The 9,828-nt window shown below is 62.1% G+C and overlaps 1 protein-coding gene across 1 annotated transcript; it reads left to right on the forward strand.

Moving 5' to 3' along the window:
- The first annotated feature begins 4,638 nt into the window (after nt 1–4,638).
- Nucleotides 4,639–9,809, forward strand: IGSF8 (immunoglobulin superfamily member 8). The gene is made up of 7 exons (XM_070766634.1): nt 4,639–4,778; nt 5,635–6,012; nt 6,315–6,779; nt 7,021–7,446; nt 8,045–8,449; nt 8,665–8,801; nt 9,060–9,809. Exons 1-6 carry the CDS (start codon nt 4,706–4,708, stop codon nt 8,778–8,780), a joined length of 1,863 nt encoding a protein of 620 aa, XP_070622735.1. The 5' UTR covers nt 4,639–4,705; the 3' UTR covers nt 8,781–8,801; nt 9,060–9,809.
- Nucleotides 9,810–9,828: the final 19 nt, after the last annotated feature.

The following is a 9,828-nucleotide window of genomic DNA, read 5'->3' on the forward strand; positions in this document are numbered from 1 at the left end:
CTCAAGGGGCGCTGGTCAAGCCCCCCTTCTCCGCCCAGGCAGTCTGGCAGGAGAACCAGAGCAAGGCCAGAGCTTGAGTGCCCAGGGAAGGGGGGGCGGAGGCAAGCCTTGGAGGCATCCGAGGCTGCTTCTGTGGGGAGGGGGGGCTGAGCTCTTCTGGAATGGCTGCCCTGCAGGCCCGATAGCCGTGGGGGCCTCCCGGCCAGCCCCCGTGGTGGGAGGTGTGTGTGTGTGTGTGTGTGTGTGTGTGTGGCTGGAGGGAAGTGCAGGGGAGGGCGGGAGGCGTCTAAGAAGGCTTTTCTGGGGGGGGGGGACATTTTCCTGCCTTTAATGAGACCTGGCCCTTCCTGCTGCTCCAGGGGGATTTAGCTCCAGGGACTCGGAGGCCCCTTCGTTTATTTCCAAATCTCTTTTTAATGCCCCTTCCGAGGGCAGAAAGGAAAAACCCTGGGAGCCCTTTCACTTGGGGGCCACTCTCGCACCCACCGAGGCCCTGCGCCTCCCAGAGGGAGCCCTTGTGCCTCCGCCAGGAGTGAGCCCCTCGGCATTAAGCTGCACCTGGTGTGTGTGTGTGTCAGGTGTGCAGCTACCTTTGGAAAAACAGGTCACCTTTTTGTGTTACTGATTGCCAAGCTTCACTTCCCTTTTCAAGGAAACTTCAGGCAAACAAATATTCCACTGGACACGGCTGAACCTCTGCCCCCTTCCTTCCCTCCCCCCCCTTGGGAAGAGATGGGGTGGGAGGGGGGGCTCCCCTCGGCCTCCCAGCTGCTGGGCAACGGGGCCCCCTGGGTGCAGAGGGCTTCGGGGCCCTGGTGGAAGGGGCCCTGCTCAGTTTCCCCAGTGGGGCCAGGCTCCTTTGCTGGGGCCGTGGGGGGTCTTGGCCAGGAAGGGCCAGCGTCCCTCGTGCTCTCAGATGGAGGGTCATTTTGGGTGTGTCCCTCCATGCCAAGCAGAGGGTCCCAGGCAAGAGGCAGACTGTGTGTGTGTGTTTGGGGGGGGGCTTCCTTGGAGGGCCCCAAAGGCAGCTCCCCCCCCCCCTCCTGACTCAGGACTGGGTTTTTCCTATGTTATAAAATGCCGTGGGGAGGGGGGGGAGAAGCAGAGGCTGGGAAGTGGTTGTTGATTGTTGATGCTGCTTCGTCCCCCCCCCCCACTGAGACCCACAAAACTTGGCCCAGCCTCTCCTGGCCGGGGAAGCACCCGCTGCTTTGTTCTGGACACCAGCGGCCCCCTTCCGGGCCCTTCTGGCTTTCTTCCTGGCGGGAGCCCCCTGCCCCCTCCCCTGTGTGATTGTTTGTGCAACCAGGACCCGCAAAGGCTGCCGAGTCAGCGGAAAACCCTGCCAGGAGGCTCCTTCCTCCGGCCAGGACGGAGGGGAGGGAGGGGGGAGGGGGAGCCCAGAGGCCTTTGGGACAGCTGTGCCCTCCACAGGTGTGGGACCCTCAGGAAAAACCCTATTTGAGGGGGGGGTGAGAGAGAGAGCAGGTCTGTCTTCAAACTTGGGAACTTTGAGGCTCCTGGACGTCAGCTCCCAGAATTCTCCAGCCAGCTGTGCTGCAACTCTGTTGACTGGAGGATTCTGGGAATTGAAGTCCATGAGCCTTAAAGGGGCCACGTTTGGGGGCTTCTGCCTCAGAAGCTGCAGCTGCTGAACCTCTGGAAGGCCCCTCCCTCTCTGCATTTACAGAAGCAAATCCTCTTTTTCAGAAAAGGGGGGCCCCCAGACCCGAGTCCCCAGCACTGAGGGGTCGGCCCCCCAGCACCGTTTCCCCCCAAGAGGCTCCAGCCAGGCAGGGGTCCCGGAAAGAGGGGCCGAGGTCTCCCCCCCCCCCAGAGCCCCCCTTTAGCCTGAGGGGGGAGGGGGGAGGGGGCCTCCTTGGGCTGCTTGTAAATGCAGAAAGAAAGGAGACATCGCGCCCCCCCCCCCAAGGAAAAACCTTTCCACGTTATGTGAAGAGAGACACCGCCATTTCCTGCCCTGGTTCCTCTGGAGGCCTCCTTCCATGGGAAAAGGGATTCTGCCCCCCCACATGACCCTTGGGGGCCTGAGGGATCCAGCCTTGGGGGGGCTCAGCCGGAGCGGATCTGGGCCCCCACCGTCCTTCCCAGAGGGAGCTGCGGAATCCGAATGGAAAAAGGCCGGGAGGGGGGAATGGGGGGGACCTGGTTCCTGGCAGGCCAACGGGAGCCATTCGCCCGTCTCCTGCCAATGTCCCCAAGCGGCCGGAATGGAAGGAGGACAGGAGGGGGGGCAGGCACACAAAGCGTCCCGGCTGCACCTGCCAGGCGTGGGGGGGGGGCAGCCCCAAAGCCGCAGCTCGGGTGCCCATCCCCCCTTGGCAAGGGCTCAGCTGCAGAGAGGGGGCACCCCGAAATCGGCCCTAAAGCTCCTCACTGGGGGAACGGCCCCCTTCCGCCTCCCCCCCCGGCCCTTCTCTGCCGTGGAAGTGGGGCTGCAGCTCAGCCCTCCCCATCGTCAAGGGAACCTGGCAGCCTTGCCTCCCCCCCTTCTGCAACCTGGGAAACGCAGAGGCTGGCTGGGGGGGGGCAGGGGGGAGCTGGAGGGGAAGGAATGCAGGGGGGGGCTGGTCCCTCGGTCCCCCACAGCTCTTCCCAAGCTGTGTCAATAAACGCTGCTGCGACAAGGGAGCCAAGTCCACCGCAGGGGAGGGGCCTAAGAGACACAGGCCCTCTTGTGTGTGTGTGTGTGTGTGTGTGTGTGTTGTGTGTCTTGTGTGAGAGACCAGCCCCTCCCTCTCGAGCCTTGGCAACAGCAGCAACAACAACAAAATGCTCCTCTCTATTTAAGACCTCTGGACTTCAACTCCCAGAATTCCTCAGCCAGGGATTGAGCCCCGCCCTCTTGAAGTTGGAGCCCCCTGCTGGGTTCCCCCTCCTCAGAGACCCTTACAAGGGGGGAGGGCTCTCTCCCCCCCCTCGGAAGGCCAATCTGGGGCTGCTAACAATGACGGGGGGGGGGCTGATTTTGAGGGGCCACCCACCGGGGGGGGGGGGAGGTGTCTGGGGGAGACTCCCTGTGGGGCAGCTTTTGATCTGGCCTCCCTCGCAGGGTTGGTCGTGGGGGGGAGAGGCGGGGGCCAAGCTCTGCATGTCCCAGTCTGATTCCAGGAGCAGTCAGTGGGCCAGTCTTAAGACAAGGGTGGGGGCGGAGGGGGGCTGGGGGAGACCTTCATCCGCTCTCCTCCGTCATCTCAGTGGGGTCGGCCAGGGCCACTGAAGTTGGGGGGCTTCGGAACACCTTCTTCTTTGCTGCTCAGCTGGTGGCAACGGTCCCACCTTGAGGCTGGGAGTTCCACAGACAAAGGCTCCCGGCTGGCAGTCCGTATTGAAATTCCACAGTACTTGGAAGGCGCCGGGGTTGGAGGATTATATAGTCAAGAATAATATCCATAATATCCAAATAGAGGATTATATAGTCAAGAATAATATCCATAGTTGGAGTAGGAATTTGGGTTATAGCGTAAATTTAGACAAGTGCGATACAATCTGGCCTAAAAATTATAAATTAACAAAATCCACAACATATAGGGAAAACCTATACACAATGTACTGTAGATGGCCCCTCCCTCCAGCAAGATTAGCTCAGATGTACAGGGGAAACAAGGGGACTTATTATCATATCTGGTGGACCTGCCCAGAAATAAAGAAATTTTGGATTAAGATAGAAAAATGGATAATGCATGTACTTCAAATTAAAATAAATAGAAGACCTCTTAGGAATTATAGATCAGAAAATGGACAAAGATAAATATTATTTAATGATACATATACTGACCGCAACCAGAATGGCGGTAGCCCAATGTTGGAAACAACCCAACCTACCGAACGACTCACTAATACTCAAAAAAATTATGGATTGTGCAGAACCAGATGCTTTAACCCTTAAATTAAAAAATAAAGAAGACTCCGATTATTATAAAACATGGAATTCTTTTTATGATTGGTTCAAGAGAAGGAATGAAAGTTCAAATTAAAACACAATAATAACAATTTGTTATGGTTTTTTCTTTTCGGTATAACAGATTCGGTACGATATGTATACAGTGGTTATATGGAAACAATTTTTTTAGGAAATTAAATATTTAATAAAGAGTGTACAGAAGGCGGCTAAGAAATAAATGATAATAAATAAAATATGGATAACCAAAATGATTAATAGTGAATACCGATTGTATTTACCAGAAAATTATTTGATAATAGAAGAAATTGTATTTTCCCTCTTCACTCGAGGATATGAACGATACATTCTTTGTAATTTGTTTTTGTTAGGTATTGTTGTTGCCGTTGTTTTTTGTGGGATTTTTGGGTTGTTTATTTGTATTTTTGTACTTTGTAAATGTAAGCATGTTTATCTTCAGTTACTATGTTTCGTAAGGAATTCAAATAAAAATTATTTTTTTAAAAAAAGGCAACAGGGCTTCCCACTGTCCTCCCTCCTTCGGCCGGCTTCCGCCCCCCCCCCCCGTTCCTGCCGGAGAACCGCTGCCTCCGCGCCGGCCTTTGGCGCCCCCTGGGGGACCTCGGGGGCCGCTGCACGGCTCGGGGACGGAGGCTCCTGAGCATGCACAGAGCGCCGCCGCCGGACTCTCTCCGAGCAGCTCGGATGGCGCGCGCGGCACGGCCGGTCTGGGCTGCGGGCGCGCAGGCGGAGGCGGGGCCAGTCTCGCCGCCTCTGGATGCCATGGATGCTCCCGCGCGGGCGCTCAGCCGCCGCCGCCTCCTCCGCCTGCTCCTCCTCCTCCTCCCTTGGGCCGGTGCGTGGCAGGGCTGGTGGGGGGGGGGGCGGGGGGGGGGTCCTCCGGGGCGCGAGCGTGGCCTCGGCCAGCAGCTGCGGCGGGATGAAGGGCGGGAAGGGCGGGGCGGGAGGCGGCCTCAGCTGGGTCTCCCGCGCGCGCCCTTCCGCCCCCCCCCCCCAAGGCGCTTGAATCCGGTCCGGGCCAGGGGGCGCCGCTGCCGGGGGGCGTCTGGGGGAGCCCGAGTCTCGCCCCGCCCAGATCCGGAGCCTTTGAGGGCCGATCCGGCTCCCCCCGCAGCCTGGCCAGTCACAACGGCCGCCTTGGCGTGGTCCGCTGGGGAAGGGCGGGGATGTTCCCTCTGCAGCCCCCCCCCCCAATGCCCGGCCCTTCTTCCCGGCAGGCGGGCGAGGAGCCAGGCCGGGGCTTTGCCCAGGAAGGCCGCGCGTGCACCTAGCCAACGAGGGGAGTCCCTTGTGCCAGAAGGCGGGCCGGCCCTCTCCACCGGCTCTTCTGCCTGTTCTTCCCATTGGCAGGAAGGAGGCCTTGTGGGGGGGGGGGGGGCGCATGGCTGGCCAGGTGTGGGCGGGGCCTCCCAGGTACTTTCCAGGCTGCTTCCAGTAGAACCTCCCTGGGCAGCTGCAGTAGTCCTGCAAAAGGCAGCCTGGCCCAGAGGGATGGCAACCTTTGGGGACGGCCATGCGCCAACCACCCTCCAAGCCTCCCAAGAATTTCTAGGGCTCTTTCCCGGTTGCAAAAGCCCCCCCCAGCTCCCCCCAGGTGGGATGGGCCCCCTCCTCCTCAGCCAGGGCCCCCATGGTTCCGCTCATCCGTCCCTCAGAGCCGCTTGGCTAACCCGCCTCCGTTGCCCGCGCAGCCCAGCTCGGCAGTGCCAGGAAGGTGCAGCTGCCCCCGGGGCCTTTGTACCGCGTGGAAGGCTCCACCCTGGCCCTGCCCTGCAACGTCTCCGAGTTCGAGGGCCCTTCCCTGCAGCAGTTCGAGTGGTTCCTGTACCGCCCATCGGCCCCCGACATCTCCATCGGCATGATCAGCACGCGGGACCCCAACTTCCCTTATGCCGTCTTTGGGGCCCGAGTGCAGGCCGGCAACGTCTCCATCCTGCGCCTTCGGGGCGACGCTGTGGAACTGCGCGTCAGGGCGCTCCGGAGGGAGGACGCGGGCGTCTATGAGTGCTACACGCCCACCACGGACCCCAAATACCAGGGCACCTACAGCGCCAAGGTGGAGGTGAGAGGTACGTCTGCCATCACGATGTTGCGGGGGGAGAGTCCTGCCCAGGCTGGGGGGGGGGCGTGTCTTGGCCGTGGCGGTTCATAGGGAGCAGCCTCTTCCCTCTGCTCCCCTTCCTGCCTGACCACCACCAGGCGCGTGGGGGAGGGCCCAGCTCCCAGATTGGCCTCGGGTGGAACCAAGGTTTGAGAAGAGGGGGAACCCCTTTCCAGTCTGGCTCCCCTTCCAGGGGGACGGTGGGGAGGGGCTCCCTCACCTGGTTCTGCAGAACTGACGGCATCCCTTCTGCTCCCCACCCCCGCGCAGTTATTCCCGACCAGCTCTCGGTCTCCGCCGCCCCTCCCTCTGGTGCAGAGCCCCCTCTCAGGGGCCGGGGGGTTCCCCCCCCTGCGCAGATGGTGCTTCTGGAGAGCCAAGACCTGCTGCTCACCTGCGCGGTGGCCAGCGGGACCCAGCAGCACACCCACCTCTCGGCCTCCTTCACCGTCTCCGCGCCCGGCAGTCCTCGGCTGCAGCAGGAAGTGATCGGGCTGCGGCGGGACTTCGCCTTGGAGGCGGCTGGGCGCTTTGCCCCCCGGCGCCTAGCCCGGGAGCTCTCCCTCAACAAGCTGGGCGGCTGGAAGTACCAGATGGCCCTGGAGCGGCTCAGGCCAGAGGACTCCGGGACCTACCACTGCACCGCTGCGGAGTGGATTCAGGATCCTGATGGCAGTTGGCAGCAGATCACCGAGAAGCGGGTAGCCCTGGCCGATGTCTCCGTTCAACGCATAGGTGGGTTTGCCCCCGCCCCAAACAGCCCTCCTTCATGGAGCCCCCCCTTGCTCATTTTCCCAGGGGGCGCTCTGTCTCCCTCTCTGCAGGGGCCCTGCCGGCATCTCCCGCTACCGGTTCCGACCACTTTGCACTTTGCCTATCAGTGGGGCAGGGCACATGGGGGACAGGGTGGGGGGCTGTGGCCCCTCCCCTCTGGGCCCCCGACTCCCTTTCCTCCCTTTGTGTGCTTCGCTTCCAGTGGGGCAGCTCTCCGTGTCTGCCGGCCCGGCCCGAGTCCTGCTCAGACCCGGAGGGTCCCTGGAGCTCTTCTGCAACGTCTCCGGGGGGTCCAGCCTCCTTCTGCCCCACGTGGCCTTTGCGGTCAGCTGGGAGCAGAGGAAGGAGGCCACCAGCGAGGGGCACCTGGTCGCCCGCCTGGAGGCCAGCGGAGGGCTCGTCCTGGGCCCTAACTACGCCAACCGCGAGGTGGGCACCCGGCACCTCTCCCTGCAGAAGCTGACCTCTCCCCCCGGCGCTTTCCTGCTGCGGATCGAGTCGAGCCGTCCGTCAGACGTGGGCTCGTACCGCTGCCAGGTGCAGGCCTTCTCGCGATCTCCAAGCACCGAGTTGCATCCGTTGGCCACCCTGAGCTCCGAGGCGGTCAGCGTGGAGGTCAAGTCCCAAGGTAGTCCCTCCGCTCCCCCTCCCGAGCTGACCTGGGCCCTGTGGCCTTCTGGGGTGTGTGGGGCCAGCGGGGTTCCCGACCGTCCCGTTAAAGACCCCCTTCCCTGCCAGTCCAGCTAAACCGATTTCCCCAGAAGGTCCCAGATTTGGTGGAGCGGTTGTGGGGTTTCTCTTTGGCTGGGATCTGCGGAGGTCAAGTCCTCCCAGGGGCTGTGGAGCCTCTGTCACGCGGCCACAGATTTAGATAACTCCCCAGTAATTGGCCATAATTGGAGTCCATCCAGTCAGGAAAGAGAGACGGGTCACCATAATAACCTGCCAAATTCCAGAAGAGTCCCTCTATCGGCCACTCTTCCCTTGTTCGGCCTTGTGGCAGTTTGGCCCCTCCGAAGGGTTTTAGGGGCACTTGATTAAGGTTCCCCCCAGGCCACCCCATAACTGCCCTCAAGGTCATCCATGCCCTTAGTCTCTCCAGCCTTCCCCTGGAGGGAGGAGGGAAGGCTTAGTGATGCCACCCCCTCCTCCCCCCTCTAGGAATGCGGAGCGCTTGGGTGTCCCCCGCCCCCTTCTCAGGCTACCTCCTTTCCCCCCCCCCACAGCGGTGGTGCTGGGGGCCGTGGCGTGGCTGCCCTCGGCCACTCTCTACCGTGGCAGCACAGCTGACGTCTGGTGCAACGTCTCCGCGGAATCGCTTCAGGACCTCCACCTGGCCCTCAGCTGGTGGGCAGAGCTGCCCCGGCCGGACTCCCCCCCACTGGGGGTCGCCGTGGCCTCCATGGATCGCGAGGGGGTGGTGCAGCTGGAGAAGCCGCCCTCGGGAGGGGCCCTGAGCGTGGAGAAAGTGGGGCCCCAGAGCCACCGTTTGCGCCTGTATGCGCTCCGCCCATCCGACGAAGGGAGCTACTACTGCACAGTCACTGCCTGGGTGCGCTCCCCTGACCGCAGCTGGTATCAGGCGGCCTCGGCCAAGTCCAACATGGTCACTGTCTACCCGTACCCGCTGGGTGAGTTTTGGCCCTCTCGGCCCCTCTCCCCTCAGCCCCTCCCCTGCTCGAAGAGGCGGGCCCCACTGGCCTTCCCTGCTGGTTGGCATCACGCTGGATGTGCGTGCCGGGAAAGGGACCAGAGGACCAGTCGGCCATGGCTATCGGTTTGGCCGAGCTGGTCTGAGCCGGTGCCCCCCCCATGGCTGATGCCCTCCTGGCTCTTTCCTCCCCAGTGATGGACACGCTCCTCGTCCCTCTGGCGGTGGGCATCTCCAGCGCCCTCCTGCTGGGGGTCTCCATCCTGGTCTCGGTCACCTGCTGCTTCATGGCCAGGCTGCGCAAGAGGTGAAGACCGGCCGGGAGGCCAGAGGTGAGAAGAAGGAGGGGGAGCCCCCACTGGAGGGCTGGATCAGGGCTCCCCAAGCTTGGCAGCTTCTCCGGCCAGAGGATTCTGGGAGCCAAAGTCCACAAGTCTTGAAGTTGCCAAGTTTGGAGACCGCTGGGCTCAAGCTAATGCCGTCCGTGACGGGGAGTTTGCAGGGGCTGCTTTCTGGGGGCGAACGGGAGGGGGCTCTCCCCCTCCCCCACCTGTCTGACCCACGTCTGCCTGTCCGTGTCTCCTGCGTAGCCTTGCAGTCTTGCCCGTCACCGCGATGGTTCCTCCTCGGCCAAACCTGCCAAACCGGAGATGGACCTCCCTTCGCCCCCCTCCCTCCGTCTGCTGCTGCTCTTGTCAACCACACCGGTGGCTGCTTCCTGGTCACCGAGGCCGCTGCGTCTTCTGGCTCCTCCGTCTGTTTGGACTCTGGCCCCCGAGACTCCCCGGAAGGCCCAGGGCCCCCCAACCCCCGGATCGTGCCAGCTGGAGCCCCTGAGGGATCCCCAGTCCCACGCTCGGCCTCCCCCCTCCCCCACCGGAAGTCCCCGATGGGCCCCAGGAGGTGCCACCGCAAGAGGCCACCCGACAGAAGGGCCGGAGCAGTGTGGTCAACCTCGTTTCCAGCCGGGAGGGGGGGCTCTGTTCCTGCCCCATTCTGCACTCTCACCCCAGTGGACACCTCTGGACTTCCCTAGGAAGCAATTCCCCTCTCGGTCCTCTGTGTGTGTGTGTGTGTGTGTGTGTGTGTGTGTGTGAGACTCGTTTCCTTCCAACCTCCGTTGCCCTCAGCTCAGGGGGGAGGGGGCTTTGGGCTCCTGGCGTCCTGGGGGCATCTTCTGCCCTTCGCTGCCCACCTGGGGAGGAAGAGGGGGGGGCAGCCCAGCCGGGAGCATTTGGGCTGCTGAGGTTCAAACCAGGACACCCCCTCCCCCCAATCCGGAAAATGACCCTCAGGGGGCAAATGAGATTTCAATAAAAGCGTGAAGCACAGCAGAGTCACTCTGAGTCTCCGGTCGTG

Source organism: Erythrolamprus reginae, chromosome 13 (genome assembly GCF_031021105.1).
Source record: "Erythrolamprus reginae isolate rEryReg1 chromosome 13, rEryReg1.hap1, whole genome shotgun sequence".
NCBI lineage: Eukaryota > Metazoa > Chordata > Lepidosauria > Squamata > Dipsadidae > Erythrolamprus > Erythrolamprus reginae.

Bases quoted from the DNA above. Each gene is read 5' to 3' on its own strand.
- IGSF8 (XM_070766634.1), top strand. From the start codon at position 4,706: ATGGATGCTCCCGCGCGGGCGCTCAGCCGCCGCCGCCTCCTCCGCCTG. The intron at 4,779-5,634 runs GTGCGTGGCAGG...TTGCCCGCGCAG, and splicing joins CCTCCTCCTCCCTTGGGCCG to CCCAGCTCGGCAGTGCCAGG. The intron at 6,780-7,020 runs GTGGGTTTGCCC...CTTCGCTTCCAG, and splicing joins TGTCTCCGTTCAACGCATAG to TGGGGCAGCTCTCCGTGTCT.